Source organism: Pagrus major, chromosome 17 (genome assembly GCF_040436345.1).
Source record: "Pagrus major chromosome 17, Pma_NU_1.0".
Taxonomy (NCBI): Eukaryota; Metazoa; Chordata; class Actinopteri; order Spariformes; family Sparidae; genus Pagrus; species Pagrus major.
The window spans coordinates 26,474,369-26,494,645 of NC_133231.1; the positions used below are offsets into that span (position 1 = coordinate 26,474,369).

At 40.1% G+C, this 20,277-nt stretch overlaps 1 protein-coding gene across 1 annotated transcript in view; it reads right to left on the reverse strand.

The window, feature by feature from the left end:
• Positions 1-20,277, reverse strand: part of syngap1b (synaptic Ras GTPase activating protein 1b) — a 114,998-nt gene that overhangs the window by 39,737 nt on the left and 54,984 nt on the right. The window contains exons 3-4 of the mRNA XM_073485593.1: positions 8,898-8,989; positions 1,834-1,952 (exon numbers count right to left, since the gene is read on the reverse strand). Coding sequence (XP_073341694.1) covers positions 1,834-1,952; positions 8,898-8,989 — 211 coding nt within the window. The remainder of the gene's footprint in view (positions 1-1,833; positions 1,953-8,897; positions 8,990-20,277) is intronic.

Sequence of the window (20,277 nt, forward strand, 5' to 3'; positions counted from 1 at the left end):
AACTTACACCAGTAAATTCTCTCATCTCAAGTTTCTGTCTAAAATTAGTCTTATACCTCTCGAGCTTCTCTGCTTGAAGAGAGCCAGTGCTGCAACAACTACGTACAAGATACAGAGGAGGTATAATTAAGCAAATCTCCCACTGACTCATTATGGTCTGTGCAGCTGCCATATGGCTGTCTGCTGGTTGCCATGGAGAAAGGGGGGGGGGGATGTTTTTTTTCATGGCCCCGGCAGAGAGACGGCGACGGTGCCGAGTGTTTTAATTGTAACTGACACTGTGGTGGGACATGAGAGTGTAAAATAAACAACAATTTATAACAGTGATGGATGGAGATAGAGATAGATGGATGGACTCAGACAGACAGAAATAGGTTTAGAGACAGTGACATGATAAAGATGGATTTGATTTTGAGGTACCTAGACTGTCCTTGAGGATTTCTATCTACCTTTATTATTTACATCGAAGATTATGATTAAAAAAAACCCACATATAAGCTTATAGAATTCAACACATTGTTAAAACAGTTGTCAACCTTTTTGGCTCTCAAAAAAGCAGAGTTGGGATTTCTTGTCATGTTTCAGATGTCTTCGATAGTCAGCGTTTTCACCAAAGAGAGATTTCCCCTTTAAACTTCTCACACAAGCTTTATTTGAATAACTGTTCGAGGCCCGAAGAGGCCACATTTTTCAATATTTTTAAGACGTAAGTAAAGACGTGTGTAGCAGACATGTGTGCTATCTTCTTTTCTCTCAGATTAACAGTGGTGAAAAGTAACTAAGCACATTTAGTCAAGCGCTGCACTTCAGAGGCAAATACTGCTGATCTCACTGGATGTGTTTCTAAATGACTTTGAAGAAAGGATGTACGCCTGAAGATGTTTTAAATATTGATGATTGTTTTGATAGTAATGTCTCACTAATTGGTATCTGTCTTCTTTTCCATTGATATAAGTATTTTTTTATGTCAGTGAAGCCGTGTTGCTGCCTGTCTCTGCCAGGACTCTCTTGAAAAAGAGATTTTTAATCTCACTGATACTTTTTTCCTGGTTAAATAAAAGTTAAATAAATAAAATATATCTTACTTTTTCCTCAGCTACATTTATTTGACAACTTTAGTTACCAGTGACTTTGCAGATTAAGTTTAAAAACAGAAAATAGATCCAACAAATAAATGATAAAACAATGTAATATTAAAGATTAAGATAACATTTTATTGATCCCAGAAGGGAAATTCTTCAGCTACCCATCACTTATAATATAAAAAATAGTTAAAGCAACATTATGTAACTTTTTGACCTTAAAATAACAGCTTCCAAATCATTTTGATGATTTGCAACAGGGTATTTCAACACTGTGGTTTTGATACTTTTACTTAAGCACAAGTTCTGAGTACTTCTTGCACCTCTGCACGTTAATCATCTGATATCAACTGTACATAAAGTAGCTTGAACTAGCTCCTTCTCGACCGGCGACATGATGTAACATGCTGCTTAAACATTAATATATCAGTATTTACAATCTAATACTGTCACATATAAACATATATTATCATTCTACAGAAAAAAATACTTTTACTTTTGATACTTTTAGCACATTTTACTGATAACACGTCTGTACTTTTACTCATGTAGTAATTAGAATACAATGTAATAAGAGTATTTCTACAACCCAACATCCTCTTTCAGTGAGAAATATTCTTTGGATTGTAGAAGTAGATGAAAAAAAGATGCTGTAACATTTGCAGAAACACAACCACCCCGTGTTAACACAGCAGATCAATCCTCACACGGATGCTCGAAGTCTCTGCGACACACTCACTCACTCACTGACCTGTCTTGGTCGGCACTGCGGAAGCGGGGGAGGATGTGGCGGAAACTGCTGGTTCGGTCCAGTTTGGGCTGACTCTTAGCCCTCTTGATCGAGCCCTTCAACCTTCTACTGAGGAAACTCTGGAGCGGGTGGAGGAGGACGAGAGCAACGACAGGGGCAGACAGATGGAGGAGGAGACGGTGGACGTGCATGGTGCGACGGTACAGAGGAGAGGAAGTGGTCGATGCGAGTTAGAAAAGATTGACGTGTGGTTAGTGTGAAATAAAGAGAGATTCCCATGGAGTTGGTGTGGTTTGTGTAGGATGTATTTTTGAGCAACACAAAAATCAGATGGAGACACACACAAATGAAACACATGATGCGTGATGGGGGAGAGCACAAGGTACATTTATTATCAACAAGAAATCAAACACCCACACATGTCCACTTGTCACAGAGAGCTGCAGTGTTGACACAGATCCTGTGGTGGGCAGTGGTGTGCCATACAGTCCAACAACAAGCTCAGCAGTGTACAGTCTCAGACAGGGGGTGCAGTTTGTCCTACATGAGCTTCCTTACATGATCAAATCACACAATCTGAAACACTGAAACAGGAAATTGTTCACTGATAAGGCAGAACACGACTCGGGGTCAGTCCCAATACCCATGCTCGCAGGATTTTAGAGGAGTCAAGTGCCGACCTGTGTGATGAATTTGTGGTAATTTCCACAGTGGAGAGACGCCTGGTCAGACTGCAACAACAAGCACTGTAAAATCAACGAACATTGAGATGATTTGTTGGAACTAATAACTAATAATACAGTCGCAATCAAATGACAGAAAACGCAATTAAATCGAGTTAATATCTAGAACAGTGGATCCCAAAATGTTTAGACCACATCACCTCTTCAAAGGAAGTTTTTTGTCCTGACACCTCAACCCCCTAACATATTATGTATTTAAGGACACACTTTTTTATAGTTTTAGATTTAATATCTTAAGGTTATATCAATATTAAGTGAAACAATACAGGCCAATTCTCAAACACAAGATAAACGGTTCTCTGCAGATTGAAATTAAAATCAACCTCTCGATGGGCAATGAGCTCTTTTTGATCTCATCCCACTAAAACTCAAGATACACACCTGTTATCCTCTAATGTTTACACATACAAATGTGAGCATACATCTAGAAACTCATGTTCGGGAGCTTTAAGACTTGATCTGTAAACCCCTCACGTTACCAGATAATCTGGTTTCTTCTCCAGATACAGAGAATTACATTGGCTTTACACTCCTGAAGGTCTTGCTTATAGTTTATATTTTATATTTTCTTTAAAATCAAAATGGGTTTGGATTGCAGTGTGTAGACTTTAGGGGCATCTGAGGAGGTTTGGCTGCAGATTGCAGATTGTTGTAGATATAAAAGGCTCATTCTAATGTAATAAAAACAACAATTCTTAGTTTCGGGTGTTTATACACCAATGGAAACATTATTGTAAGATGAAATTCAATTTCTGACAATAAAAAAAAAAGATTTTGGGGAAGAGAGAACACAACCTGCAGGTCTGTGTGCACTGACAGGTGGTTTCTTGTCCTGTTTTCATGTCTAATGGGGATTAGGGAGCCAGATCACACATACATGATCTTGTCAATGTGAAATGGCATGGTGAAGCAGATACGGACGGACATCTGTCTTTCACAAGCAGACACATTTTTATCTGTGAGGTTGTTAGCTGAGTGGCACTGAGTCTGATTTTCTGTTGGTCAGCTCAGATTCAGTCCTGTCAGACTGTGTTGAGGGCAGAGATGTCACGGTTTCTTTGAACTCTGTTTACTGTGTCAAATCTCGCATCTCCCCTCTGATTTTCACTGTTTAATCTCACTGCTGACTTCCTGAAAAAGTCCTGTCACAAAGTGTGTTGCGTTGCTATGACAACTGGCAACCATGCGCTGACATGTCATCAGCTGCGGCGCAACTGCATATTAAACTGTTTTCAACTTAGAGGTTTTGATTTTCTGTTTTTATCCTTTTATTTTGATATGTTACAAACATAGCATAAAATGAAGTTAAGGGATTAGTTTGGGGTTTTTTGAAGTGTGGCTGTATGAGTCAGTGTATTACCTGCAGTAGATGGTAGATATACAAGCACAGAAGCTAAGTGATGCACTGCTGCGGACAAGGGAAGCAGCAAAATGCATTTTTGCCACCTAAAAAATCAATATCAGTTTAAGTGTACACTATATTTAGAATATTTTCACCACTTTACCTTGCCGTCAGACAGCCCTTTCCGATGGGAAACCTGAGGCTGTTATATACATTTAGGCTCTCTTTAAAGGCACCAGACTCCTTTGAGAAAAACAGCAATTTTATTCGCAACAAATGGGAGTTATTTGTCTACCGCTGCCTCAATCTTTCAGTTTCTTTGTCTTATTTGGGGGGTTAGGGTTAGGGGGTTAGTAGTAAATGTAGCACTTTTTTTTTTTAATGTGGCGACACGTTAAATGACCTCAAGGCATCCCACTTTGAGAACCACTGGTCTGTCGGTCTACTGTACAAGAGGGAGATAACATGATATCATTCTGATGGTTTCTGTCTGCTGGAAGTTTTAAGGATACAATATAATATTCGAAATCTTTGATAAAAGGAAATTATATTCAATACTTATCTTGACAGAGTCTAATATGCAATATTATTCTCCATTAATCCCATCTCGAAGAACAGATTGTCTATATGACTGGATAGCCATCTGTGGAGGTTTGGCTATCTCTCTGTAGAGTTTGGACGTCAGTACTGTTCACGCTGAATCCAACCTGTCATAAACTTAAACTCTTCATGTTTGCTGATTGCTGCTGGTCCTAAAACCAGCCTACCGCCTATGTCTGGACTGATATTGCGCAGTAGACTGTGGTGAATTGTCACAAACACTTAGCTCTAATGCAACATCAGAGCTGCATCGGAATAAGTGTGTACTAGTCGACGTAGGACGTGCTCGTCTACTACCTGGCGGCGTTTGAACGTGCACTTAAGCGTTCAGGACTGCACATGTAGATATTGGGACCGACCCTTGGTTTGCAGGATCATCCTGCCAAAAACAAACCTGATTGGACAGAGTTTAACCACGACTTTAACGGCGACCAGTTCTTACAACACTTCATACTGATCCAGGGAAACAAGACATTTGTTTTAAATGTACAAAAAAACAGCAATTTTAATGATATTCTTTGACAGCAAGTTAGAAAATTGCAAAAAAAAGGTTCATTTCACTTGTTAAAAGAAATGCATTCTACTTTGTGTCATGATTAGTAATTAAGATTTCAACATGATCTGTAAGTTGTGACATTTCTCACCCAAATGAGTTTTTTCGGTCCAATAATAGCACATTAAAAAACCAAACAAAGACATTGTCACATTTGTAGACCATAAATGTCAAATTTCAAAGCTGTTTTCACACTTTAAACCTTCAAATGTTAGCTGTGAAGGTAACTTCGGAGCTCAAAATATGCATGAAATATCACTTTTTCTTCTTTCTTATGTTCCCACTGTGCCCTAAAGAAGATTCACCCATTCAGCTTTCAGGTGCGTCCTAAAGACTCACAGAGAGTAATGCCATTTATATACCTATAGCATAACAGCATTATTATGCGGGAGGATAACTGGTGGGAAATGACACCTCGTCATCTGGCATGACTCAAATGGCTTTGAAGCCTGTCTTGAGGATATGACTAAAAGACTTGGCTCCATCTGCTGGTTCTCAGCTAATAGCCTGCATGACTAAATCTGATTTGATTAGCCGCTCCGTCTGACACTTTAAGTCTCAAAAAGTAAAAGTATTCAATACAGAGAGAGAGAGAGAGTGAAAAGCCTGAATCACAATAAAGCACAATGAAGTGAGGTAATAGTGAGGAGGGGGGGAAGACATCAGCTCCATCTTCAGTGGATACGTTTTCTCTGCTGCTTGGTCGCCTTTGGGTTCGTTTCAGGTTAAAGGAGAGTGCTGGTGTCACTTTGTATTTGAGCCCATCTGCTGCTGTCCACATTAAGTAGCTGGGTGTAATTAGATATTAAATTTTAAAACACTACTTGTCAAACATGGAAGGAAATCAACTGCTGGGTGCTGTCTGTGTGATTTTATTTGAGGGTTTAGACTCCCACTCTACTGCAATTTAGGGGGAACATATCATACTGCTTACTCCACTGCAGCTTCAGTTACAGATCGTGATTCACCTGTTAAATTACGTTATAATCACCAAACAGTACGTCAAGGCGTTTGAACTAGTTCCACCAACAGTAAACTGCTACTTACACATTAATGCATCAATAATAATAGTATGATCCTGTAGCTTCTGGTTCTCGTTGGCTCTTGCAGGTCAGTGTGCTGGCTCTCGTATGAACCATTAAACTAATGCATGCACTGTGTATATATCGCACAGCTAGCATGCTACCAATGTTAGCTGAATATGCCATTTAATTTTTCACTTCACGGCTATGACGGTCAGTTATTCAAGTTGTTTTAATGCTAACAGTCTCAGAAAAAGACAGAACAAGGAGAACCATTTCACCAGAACCGTGGTTGACTCATGTAAGTACACAGAGATATGTGGAAACAAGGCGTCATTCACGACAAACATTTTCCTGCATTTTTAGTACTGTTACTTTTGATAATTTCAGTACAATTTTAACTTTATTTAAGTGACTTTTAAATGAAGGACTTTCCCTTGTGATGGAGTATTTTTATATTTGCTTCCTGTAACATTCACTCTTGTGAAAAAGATCTAAATATTTGAGGAGACAGCCTTAAAAACTAAAGTCAGGGATCAAAAGTGTCTCGCAGGCAGTTAACATCACAGGTGTACTGTAAAAATGATTGGCTTCAGTCTTGATGTGCAAAATGTGCACTGATTAGTATTTGGTTATTGGTTGGGATTTGGCTTTTTTACGGAGGTATACAGTAAATCAAACTGCTCACATGGGTTTTAAACAGGCACCACTAGACCTCTGTTCACTTTTTAGGGATTATTTCTTTGCCAAATTTCCATTTCCTCGTTTAAAGGGGACTTACAGTCTGGAAAATGAAGGACAATCACAGAGGCAGTCAGAGAAATGTTTTTCCCGTTCGTGCTATGAAACTCCTCCGACCCTTCAGTCTTGCTCATCCAATCAGGGAACCTGAGATATTGATATGAAAACGCTGAGGCTTCATATTAACTCAAATGGATGATCCGGCTTCTGTGATTTTAAAGTGTTTCGAAGCCGTTTCTCATACTGCAACACTGAATGGGCAGCAAATAGTTTCTCCTTCGAAGAGACGAAAACAAGTCCTGCTATTTCCAGCTACGGGGACAGTGTGCAAACAGCAGCAGAAATAATGGAAAAGGAGATGGGCAACATAGACCACCGGGCACAAACTTAATAAGACACCAATCTATCCTTTAAGCCGTTTTATGTGCATGTTTGATACCTTGTGATCCAGTTTCTGTTGCCATGAATAAAACAATAAACAGATTATTTCTGTCCACAGAGCAAAAGAACGTGTTTGGCTGCCAGCTCCTCTCTCCCTCTTTGACTGAAGTCGTCTCTGATATAAAAAAACAGACATGATGATCCCAGGAGTAACAGTGACAGCATTTTTTTTGTTTGTATTTCTTCTCTTTTGTTGACATTAAAGAATCATACCAGGTGTTTGACATTTCACGTTTTTATCCATTTACTACGAGTCACATTAACTTTAAATCACCGCTAACCGTTTGCAAGCCATACTGCTGTTTTACAATCCTGACCACATTTTTGCTGCCATTCCAGGTCTCCATTGGTTTCCATTCATTTCTGTGAGATAAGATACTAATTGTACACTGTGAAACTTGGCTGAGTTGTGTTGATCATCACAGTGTTTATTCTTGTTTCTTCTTCTGCTACATAATAATGATAAACTTGATTTGCACAACACTTTTCAAAAGTTACAAAGTGTTTTAAAATAAGAACAGAACACAAAAGATTAAAATTACACACAGCACCATAAAATAATAAATAATTCAAGTGGGGTTTTCAGCATAGCAACAGGATATAAAAGGCAAGATAAGTCCATTTATTCCGTATCGTCTTTTAGTGTTTGATAATAAGTTTCGTTTTGTCTTGATGTTTTCAGCTTGTCTGCTTTCACTTGATTAAAATTGAGTTTTTTTGTGTTGTACATATTCATGAAGTTCCATTATTTTATCTCACTAATGACGAGGTTTTTAACCTGCAAGCAAACAAATTAACAGAATGCAGCGCAGCGTTTTCTGCAAACATCGTGCACTTAAACTGCATTAACACACATTTATGAAGTAACTTTGACAAACATTAATGCAGATTACACAACTCAAGCACGTCCGCTAATTGATTTTCACACCATTGGGAAATTAATGGAGACCAATGGCTGCCTTGAGTGGTAGAATAATAATTTGTGGCATGCTTTTATAAATTGTCAGTTTGTATTTAAGGAGCTAAAACTTTGCAGACACACTGGTATGGCTCTTCCAGATGAGCTGTCCTGATAATCCTGTAAATATGAGTTAACACAGACTTTAGAGAACAGAACTAAAAGAAGTGAGATGTTTCAACCTTTTCCTGACCCAGTTATCTAAACAAATGAACATATATGTTAACGTAGCCAGTGTCTCTGCGTCAGCCATGTTTGTGTAACATACCTCGAAAGGGGGCAGTGGTGCAATATACGGTCCTCCTGCCACTGGACTCGAACCAGCAGCCCTCCAGTCTCCGCCCCAGTACAAGAAGGGGGGGGAGGAGGAGGCGGCAGGCGAGTGGGGCAGGGTGAAGGACAGGGAGGGGGAGAGGGGCAGCGAGCGGGGCAATGGGGGCGTGCCGGGCCCTTTCTTGGAGCCCTTTTGCTGCGGCTGCTGCTGCTGCTGCTGGCAAAAGGCGAGGGAGGGGGAGACAGCCAGGGAGAGGGGGAAAGGGTGAGGCGGGGTGCCGCTGGCCCGACGGCCGCAGGTGTGCGGCGGGCCCAGGGCGGGATGAGGGATGAGGGACAGCGAGAGGGTCGGAGGCAGCGAGCGAGGCCGGGAACAGGGAGGGTTACTCACGGATTGTCGGAAGGGTTGAAGGGGGGCAGTGGGAGGGACCTCCATGCTGGGCTGCTTCCCGGTGGCTATGCTCTTCCGCCGGGCGCGATGATCTAACAGACACAAAGAGAGGAGGCCGAACAGGTAAGACACTGATACACATCTGCGGAAGTGAAACATTAAGAGGTAAAATAAGGACAGGACAAAAAATTGCAGTGCTCAGACGCAGGTAGAGCGAGAGGACGAGGAGAGAGAAAGACAGGGCCATTGTGGAAATCAACAGCAGCGGGAGAGCTGTTATTGACAGTCTGCCTGAAGGAATGAAAGAGGGCAGGGAGGAATATGAGAGCTAGATGGATGTCAAAGGTGAGCGAGGCAGAAATAAAACCGTGCAGGGTCACACCCATCCACCGGCACTGCTGCACCTTCCACTGCTACACACAGACACACAAACACACACCGTACACATCGACTTAAATACACCTTAGTCCATGGAGGGGAGGAGGTTGACGGAGTGGGCGAGAGACTATTGGAGAGATGGATTTCCTGTCTGGACATCAGATGAGGCGAATGTTAACAGCGTGCATGTTGAGGGGAGGGACCGGGAGATGCATGGATAGAGAGGAGCGAACATTGAACAAACAAAGCCTTTATTGACTGCCGACAGCGAGTCGGTGCCTAATGCACTGAATTGGTCAGTAAGGGAATAAACTCCTGTCCTACGCTTGATGGATGACGGTGGGAGTGTAAATGTACATGTACAGTTACAGAACAGAGGAGGCCTGGCTGTTTACTCGTCTCGTTTACCCACAAATTACATTTAAAACCAGAGTATATGTTGAATGCATACATGCAGCGTGGATATCGCCTGATTTCGGCCGGTATGTTTTATATATATCCCCGTCCCTGTTGTCCTTAAACTCAATAATATGTCAGTACTATATGTCTGTCTCTGCACCAGTGTCCTCAAGGTAAATTCCTCTACATGCACGGGATGATGAAAGTGACATTTGCGACAGCCAGAAATGGTCCACGTGTTTCACAGAATTACAAATCTCACTGCTCGTCTATAAATCAATAAACAGTTTGGACATGACAAACGTCCCGGGCTTGCTTGCTCTGTATGATGTTATGAAATCGTGACACACTTGTGACACGCTGAGGATGTATGGTTTGCCTTACTTTGGCCACCTTTAGAGACCGGAAGCCACATTATTCTTAACTGCCTTTAAACTTCAATGTTTTTATTGCTTTAACTTTGTTTATATCCTTGCCCTTAAATGTCAATAAGCCCATATACATTTTCCTCTTAAATGTCCTAATAACTCCTTTTATGTGAAGCTTTGTTTTCTTAAATTATATGGTAAATGGACTGCATCTTTATAGCACTTTTCAAAGCACTTGTCAACACACGTCACATCCACACACCCATGGCAGAAACATCGGGAGCAATTTGAGCTTTAGTATGGTGCACAAGGACACTTCATCCTGCAGCTGGACCCGAAATACCGACCGTCCGATGAGTGTGTTTTAAATTCTGGAGGACTTTTTAAATAACTTCTTTCATTTTGAAAGAAACTGTTGTGGCAGCTATGAATATATTTGCTCTAACAATAATAATAACAACAACATAAAAGAAATTGGTCGCACGCAAAAAAAGAAGCAAACATCATTTCTGCACAAGACAAATTCTTCGGAGATCTTGTTGGTAAATATTGATATTTGTCCTATTTTGCTTCATTTAATTTATTTATTCATTTTTTAAATAATTGAGCATTTTGCCTTCCAATCATAATCAACAGAGATACAGACCGGACATGTGGGGAGAGAAAGAGAAAGCGACGGGTATGAGAGGCAACAGAGGTCCCTGGGCAGATCAAACCAAGGACATTGTGGTTGCTCAGTATTCGTCTCAACCACTAGGCTACCAGATGTCCTTATTGGCTACAAGTTGGTATCCACTGTGGCACAGTGAAGCTGTTCTGACCTCAGCTGCATGGACATGGAAACACAACCCTGCCACCCAATCTTATTCAAACATTTTGTTCAATTTCTCGACTATTCTTCACCAAAATAGCAGCGTGCCATTAAATGGGAACAGGGTGAGCCTTGAGAAAGAAATAATTGTAAGGGTTTGACAAGGTTTCATATCACACGATGGTCCAAACTATGGTTCTGTTTCTTGTCTATGCAAAAACAGTGTGCAGCTGACAGCAGGGATGCAAATTCCAAGCAGTTTCTTTAATTGATAGTCGGCTGCTTTAACAATCGATTATTGGTTATTCATAATATACTAAATAAGTCATTAAATGAGTATGTATGTTTGATGGTATGTCTTTCTGTATTTCTATTTACAGATTACTTGTAATTTTATTTTATATATTGTGTCATACCAGTATTTTGCAGAGAACTTCTTTTTTGAGTATTTGTGCCGTGTCTGATTGTCGGTTCATACATTTTTAATTGGTTAATTTCTTAACGCAGACTAATCGAGTGGTCATTAATCGTTAGCATCCCTAGCTGACAGGAATGTTACTTGTTTTGAAGGTATTTGATGTTTAATTCATGGTAATACATCTAATAGATGTTGAGAAATTTCACAAATATCAACCTCATGGCGGACCAAGAGCAAATGTCAGTCTTTAGGTTTCATCGTCTGGGAATCATGGTCGTCTGTGCAAAATTTGATGAAAGCCACAGGGATTCATCCTTATGGGGAGCATGAATGTGTTCAAAAAATGTCTGAGGAAACTCATCCAACAGTTGTTGAGATATTTCAGACAGACTGGACGACTGGACCAGATGAAGACGAAGCAATCCAGTGTCTAATAAAGCCACTGTGACCACCTGTGTAGGAGCCCCGCTTAGATAATCATTTATATCGTCGGCAAACTACAGCAGGATGATATCAAAGCCGACTTTACATCTCTGCACCTTTTGTTCCTCCCCCGTTTTATTTTCATGTCTTCCTTTCCTTGTATTATTTTCCTTTTTTCCCTGCGTGACCCCATCAAAGAGAAATCTACAGCGTGATAACCCTCATGCAAAATATAAGTTGGTTCTTATTTCTCGTCTATTTTTCGAGCATTGAAGCCGATCTCACCCCGACTCCTCATGTTGATCATGCTGTCTTGTCTCTGCTCTTTCCTTTGCTCTCTCCCTCTCTCAGCCTCTTCTGTCACACAGTCACAGTCACACTCACACTCCGACACACACACAGACACACACCTCTCCTCTCCCACGCAGCTATTTTACATAATTCAAATAGTGCATTTATCCCTCTACCTCTCTTCAGCCCCTGATCTCTCTCCTCTCTCTCTCATTTTCTTTCTCCGTCTTGCACCCTCTTCCTTGCTTTCATACCATCCTCTCCCTCACTCCCTTTCAGATTTGTGTGGCATCTAGAACCCTCCATTTTCTCCATATTACCTTTATCTGTATTCCTCTTTTATCCTCATCGCCCCTGTCCTTTCGCTTTCTTTCATTTACCTGTCCAAATGGCAATCTTTTCACCGCAAAAACCTGCCCGTCTTTCTGTCTGCAAGCCTAACATTTCGTCCAACCCACACAGAGAGGGAAAAAGATGACCACAATGGTGTTTTTTCACTCCGCCAAGACATCAAAACATGCCAGTGTCTCTTTTTGCCCAAATACACAGCTTTAAACTACCAAATCAAACTCTGTAGGCTGGATGAGCGACTGGTGGAAGAGTCTTCGAAACTGAATCTGAGAGAGCAGACAAGGTTACAGGTAAATCACGGGAGAGGCAGGAAACGCAACATCTTGCTCCATTCAGAGGTATTAAGGCTAATTTTGAGAATTGTTTGTAATTTTATGAAAAGAAAGTTAATAAAATTGCATCTTGTAAAAGGGTTACATAATGGCAAACTTTTAAAAATGTAAATATATGCGTACAGGAAGAATGGCGCAAAGTTACTTGGAACATTTTCAAGAGTCTTCAGCCTCTTTCTCACATAGTTCCCAGTAAATTGCTGGGAAAACCTTTCAAGTACTGCTATTAATTCTCGCTATTCACACATGCAGCTACAATCAGGGAACATTTTACTTTTTCACACATGTCGATGGGGCATATATATATATGTATATATATATATATATATATATATATATATATATATATATATATATATATATATATATATATATACTATAAAACTCAACAGCAGAGACAGAAGAAGCAGAAGAAGAAGAAGAAGAAGAAGAAGAAGAAGGAGGAGGAGGAGAAGAAGAGGGAGAAGAAGAAGGGGCAAGACCAGATGTATGTGTATGCGAGCGAGGAGCTGTAATATATGTAATATTCAACAAGTTTGCGAAACAAGACAAGTTTTTTCATGATCTAATTAAATCAGACACAGAACATCAGAAAAGGGTCATTATAAAAATGCTGGATGCTGAACTGGACAGGATTCAAGGATTCAAATGCGTCATCAGAGGACTCTTGTGATTGCAGGGCTCCAGGGTGCAACTATTTTGGTTGGACATGCACCAAAAAAAAATCTGTCAAGCGCAACACTTTCATTGATGTGCCTGATATTCAGCAGGTCAGATTAAAAAGTGTAGCCCATAAAAATGTTTTTAACAAAACATCTCTCACCGTCTTTCTCCATCTCCCTTAAGTTTCTAAAGCACTCACAGCAACTGTAAAAATCAGCACTTTGTATCTTTATTGTTTTAAACAATTTAGGTTACAGCAACTTCTTGGTGCATGTATGTCTAGAAATGTAAATAAAATGTGTTATTGGGTGCACCTAAATGAAATCACCTGTGTAAAAAGTTAGTCTGTAGCCCTGGATTGGTTCGCTCACTTCATTTTAAAGTGTCAGATGGAAACGATTTCAATTAAAATCAGAAGACGTCTACTGAGGAGCCAGAATGAAGATTTTTGTGACGTCTTTGACGTCTTGGTACAATAGTCTACCTGATGAGGGTTTGAAATTAGTGGCACAGATTTCCTTGAATATCAATCTCTGCTCCCGTCCACACAACACAGCATGCAGGACATGTTCCTAATCATTTCAGGGATCGACTGCATGTATGAAAAATGTGAGAGAAAGATGAGCTCCTGTTTTTGGCTAAACCGTTCCAAGAATCGATCGTGTTTAGTTGAGAGATATTGAATGAGTCTTGGTTCATGAACTTTCTACAAATATTGTTCATTCATCTTGCCTGGCTGCCATCACTTGCTCACAGTAGTGCTCACAGTTTCTTAGGTGTTTGTTACTCTGCAAGAAGTGCTAATTAACAGCAATTATCATGGGTGATGCCCCATTCGGCTGGAGGTTTTGCCATCATTATGTATGCATCATAACTGTAGCCATCTCAATTAAAAGGCCTCAGAACAGTGGTATCAAGATCCACTTCAGAATATGTTGTTTCCCAAACTAATTAGTTTCTCCTGCAGGAGCAGATTGTGCCAAGGAGAGAGTGGTGATTTAGGACTCAACTGTCATCAGTCTTAGAGTAAAAAAAACCAACAAAGACTTGTGGCGTTTCTGTGGGTTTAGCTATAGACAGTGAGCTCAGAAAAAAACAGGCCGCCTGTGAGTTGGTGTACTATACTAACCCTTAGGGTGACTCCTTTTGGTGCCAATCTGGAGTCATAAGATTCAGAGGGAGCACGTGTTTTATTACATCCTCCAGTGGAGGGTTTCATTGGGATGGAAGGCCTGATTTCTGTTGGACACCAACCAAGTCTTTGTCTCCTTTAGGTAGCTGCAAACTTTGTTTTCTTACCCTTAAAGTACAGAAAGCGTGCACTACAAAAATACCTACTTTTGTATTCCAAAAAATATGAAAGTGTAGCATGTCAAGAAGGACAAAAAAACAGTCAGGTTTTGATGATAATCTGATTTGAAGTGTTTACATGCACTTTAGTAATGCGATAATGGAAAAAAATGGGTTTACATGATTCAGTCAGTCTCCGCTGGTCAGGGCTGTCCTTATGTGTGATTTGTTAGGTTTGCAAAACATGCAAAATAATGCTCTCCTTCTTCACGTTATGCATATGATATCAGACAATGATCGGTTTATTAGTGTGCATGTAAACGCGCTCACTGTATGGCTGCATCTCTAATTTGGGTACGGCCCTACTAAGTGAAACGTTCAGAAGATAATACTAAATAAGTTTAATGAGAGAGGACAGATGGGTAAATTAATTCGATGTTTTTTATGGGAAACAAAGTTAAAGTATGATGTTGAATTATCAAGTGGTCTGTAAACAGCAAAAAACAAAATCTATGATGATTACTGTTCACAGGCAATAAACTGTCTGACTAAGCATTATGTTTATGGGAGCCACTTGCAGGCGTTTGTGTTCACATTACATTTCATTCAAAATTTGCTGAGCAAGAATCCCCTGCGCCATGTAAGCATTTACTTTCCTAATCTCCAAAGAGACTCTGGAGCAGTGTTGGGATTTAAATGCAGTTTGACCTCCAAAAACATCATATTTCTAGACTTTCCCAGTGAGAACACACACTGTCTGCTTGTATTCACATTCCTCTGTATTGAATCACACTAAGGGTAGAGATCTGAGGGGGGGCAGACTAATCCTCTCCCTTGTAATTTGTAGGATTGGCCACAGAGGGCAGATTACACTTGACTTACAGTATACGGCGTATAAATCATGACTATAATTTGAAGACACATAGGTCTGCAACACTTACAGGGAGCACAAGATGTTTTTTTTCTGAGCTGAACAGCTGCAGTGGCAGCCAGTGCAGGGATGTTAAATGCTCCTGGCAATTAATGCAGCTAAATACAGCTGTGTGCAAACACGCAATAAAAACACTCATCGATATACAAACATCACATACAGCGACAATGTCCCTATCTGTAACTGTGTTGTTAATCACCGACTAACTAACTACAAAGCAGTCTGTTAAAATACATCATTTACTTATTGGTTTATGTAATAAATAAATAAATGCATTTATCATCAAAGCTGTTGTAAGTGTTATTTTTCTTATCAATACGTGTTAAATAGCTCTATATTCCAACAGTTATCAGTGTTATATAGTGTTTGGTCAGTAACACGTCTCTCCTCCTCCTGCTCATGCAGTAAAAGAGACATTTTCTGGTATCCCTGCCCACTTTATCAAATCAGGACAGACTCCATACTCCTGCCTACCGGCAACGGCTGAACATGGAGAGCTACAGTATTGCACCACTTCTACTTACAGTTAACTACCAAACACACCAAGCAAAGAAAAACATTTGCAGAAAAGAAAGAGGCAAAGAGAACTGCCTTGAAAATAAGAAAGGGGTCTAGCAAGTGTGGTGACGTAAAGCAGCTGTAAATGTCCCAGAATCTGCCAGAAGGACACTTCTGATCCCTGACAGATGTTACATAATGAGCTCACTGAAAATAAAAGCAGGCTTTAAAATAGTTTATAAACACTAATAAAAATATATATATTAATGTTAATTAACATACACATAAATATGATTTAATATAAAATCTTATTGAATAATTGTAAAATGATGAAACTGCAAAATTATCGATTCAAATTCCCAATTTAGTGTTTGTCAAGCAACACATACCACTCGGCTGTGAAACGCCCTGCCTGAGGAGATAAGGCTCGCTTGCTTTTGCTCCTACCGTTTGAGTTGACTATATTAATTTATTTGTTTTGTTTATTTTACCCATTTTGATTTATTTACATTACTCTATTTTGTTTTATTTTATTAATTTTTTCCTTTACTTCTGCTCTTCAATTATTTCTTTCAAATTGCTTGATTGTAAATGCCATTTACTTTGTTTGTCCTTTGTTTTTGTCAAAGCACTTTGTAAAACTCTGTTTTTAAAAAGTGCTATATAAGTAAAGTTTATTATTATTATTATTTTTATTATATTAATATGGGTTGGAATTTGTTGTGCTAGATGTTCAATAGTGACAGACGATTATAATGAAGTCATTATTTTGTGATATTTAGTTTATCATTCAAGTAACTTAGTATATACTCTGTTATTTTTTACTTTTATGGTAGCCTACTTTGACTGTGCATCAAACATAGATCATGTCATTGGTTAAAACAGTTGTCTAATTGAAAAACATCCAACAGATTTAATATATTATTAATGATTAATCGATGGGAGGCAGCTGACTATCAGATACAAATAAATTTGTATCCCTAACTGAAAAGTTTTCTGTCTTTTAACAGTGGATGTAAATACAATTTAAAAGGATCAAAACGATCCCTGATCATCAACTCTCTCGACTGTTTTCTTCCTTACTTTTGTCCCAAACAAACATATAATACAGATAATATTGAACATCATAAGATAAGATAAAACTTTAAGGAAACATGCAGCTCTCAACACACTGTTTTACTGTAATATTACGTCCGTTGTTCATAGCAACCAGACTCCAGATCCACTTGTTGCTGGTGGGTGATGGTTTATACAAACCTGAGACAGACCTGATGTATTCTTACATTCAAGCTCGTTTCTTCCAGCTACACCTACAATACCAAGTGCTCATGTCAATGTCATCCTGTTTATATATGCACTGTATATACAAACATCATCGTGCTTTTGTCTTGATGGATAGATTGACTACTGACACTCACTCCCCGGGCTAAACATCCCCCTGTTTTCTCCGACACCTGCTGACATTATCTCTTCTCAAACTAGAAGATGCTTCAAGGTGGCGTCAAGCACAACAGCATCATCATAAATCCAGTCAAGTCAAAGTGACCTGGCCATGAAATAATATCATCACCTGATGGTTGGAGGTGGACGACACAGTGACTTGCAAAAAAGCCCTTTGGACAAGATTCGAACCCAGAATAAAGCATTTACACGCTCCTGTATTTTTAACACGCACCTGAACTTACTCCACATGCCGCATTATCTATTATTTGGTAAGAGTAGGCGCCTTTGTGCATTTGTAACCAAATTTCTCTTCTCAAACATAATACCTGCTCCTTTCTACACTTAACATGCACCGAGTGGAGAAATGTGGGCGGCAGCGTGTGCAAAGACTCATTCAGAACCAGTGTATAAAATCATCTGATCCACAGTCTTTATGGAAGAATGTGAGATGGGTGGAGACAGGAGGGTACTGAGCGGAGGAAAAAAAAGAAAGAAGAAGAAAGAAACGGCATGATGTCCGTCTTGTTTTATAACACTTGAATTCTCACATTAGCTGTCATTAAGCATTCCTTAAAGAGTTAACAAAAGCATCGGTCTGGACACATGCATTTAAATCTATCTCTCACTCTTTTTTGATCTCAACCCAGGCTCTGTGTTTCGTTGCCATGGCAACATTTTTTTTTTTTTTTTTTTTTTTCTTCTGAAGTACCGTACATTTTAGTTTCAAACATACTATACAACGAAGCTCTGAATAGAGAAGGAGCTCTGGTATTTGTGCACACATCGGGCTATCATACTATACGAACTACAGCTATGCATCCATACACACACACACACATGCACACACACACGCACACACACACCAAAGGTATGTGTTCAGCAGCCACAAAGACTTGACGGATCACAGTAAATCATTTAAAAGCTTCATTATTCTCAAGATCACGGCTGATGACTGACGCGACGTGCTAACAGAGAGCGTGAAGACGTGTGTTTGATTCGCTCGCTCTACCTGTTTTAAAATGCAATTATGTAACTATTGTTTAGAGATGATGTAAAGGCTTGAAAAGCAGACTTGAAAACTGCAGCCCAGCTGAGGCTTCATCATGTCATGGGAGGTTGTGATTCAGTCTGACTGGGGTCACGCGGCAGGTAGACGTGCTTGTCTCTTCAATTTAGCGGCTTAATAAATCAACCATGCGCCGTAATAACACTGCACAAGTTGCTCTTTCTTACTATTGCTGTGTTGAAGTATCACTTGGAAAAAGATGGTTAGGGTGCACGCCAATTAAGAGATTCATTCATGATGAAGAGGAAGTGTCAAATCATGTGGAATAAACAACACTGGTCAGATCACTGTCATCGCGAATGACGCTCCATTTCCACCTGGTGTTAACATGTGATGTGTCCCATTTTAGAGATGGGAAAATTACAGCTGTGCGGCACTACAGCTGTCTGATGATGCAAAAAGACCATGAATCATTGAGGGTCTATTACATAGGGAGTAGGGTATGAAGAAGGGTTTTTTGGACACAGCTAATGATATTTAATCGTCTGCATTTGCATTTAAACCTGGTATTATGAGCTCATCCTGTGGACTGGTTAACAAACATGGTGCGTCCCAGGTCAAAGGAAAGGGGCGTAGTCTGCAGCATTTTGCTGGGTTTGCTTGAGAATGCAGGAGGAGGCAGCTCAGCCCTCAAGAGGTTTAACTTTTCACCTTGAAGGGGGTGGTTAAGGGTTCGATGAAGCACACTCTTACCACACCCACCAGTACAAGAGGGTAAGAGAGGGCAGTGAGTAGCTGCTTTCTAGCATGGTGTTAAGTGACTCTTCAAGAATGGGGCTAACTGTGCAGATTTATGCCTGGCTGAGATCCGATCGTGATGTGAAGAACACCCACAGATGCGATCTGGCTCATACAAAAGCCTTATGATTGCAATGCGTTCTCTGTGCGTTGACACCTTGCAGTTACATGCTTACACAGATCTAGATCTAGACGTTTTAAGGAATAGTTTGACATTTTGACAATACACTCAATTGCTTCCTTGCCGAGAGTCGAAGGAAAAAAAAAACATTACCATTCTCAATATTGGCATGCTAAATATGAAGCAGGAGCAAAGAAGCAATAAGCATAAAGACTGGCAGCGGGGGGGAAAACTGCTAGCTTGGCTCTAGTCTGACTCACCGGATGTAAACTGGTGGTATAAACCTGCCATTAGGCGCCTATTTCAGGGATCATTCTCATCCCTTCCACTGTCTGTGTAACTGTTTTCAAAATCCATGTCGCTATGGGAAACAGCAACCATCTCCGAGCTAGCAACCTACATGTACATGCTGAAAATGGCGGGTTGCCTTAACCCTAACGTGGTCGCTAACAGTTGTTACCTATTTGTTTCAAAGGGATTTAGCCGTTTTAATGCGAGAGCTCACCTCCCTTCGTGCAAAACAAGTTCACCCCCGCCACTATTATGCAGGAGCACCATCGCTGCTTACTTACGCTTATGATTGGTTTAAATACACACAAACAAACCAGAGGTCTAGCTAAGCGTGACGAGCCTTGCTGCGTCCAAAGTTAAAAAATACAGCTACCAAAACTGTAAAGCTCACTAATTACCTCCGCCAAGACGGTTATGTATGTGTTTGTTTGTTTGTTTGTTGGTTGGTTGGTTGGTTTGCCAGCAGGATTACACAAAAACTACTGCACAGATTTCCATAAAACTTGAACGGAGGATGGGGTCTCAGCTCAGAATAGAGCCCATTAATTTTGGAGGTGTGGATCTGGAT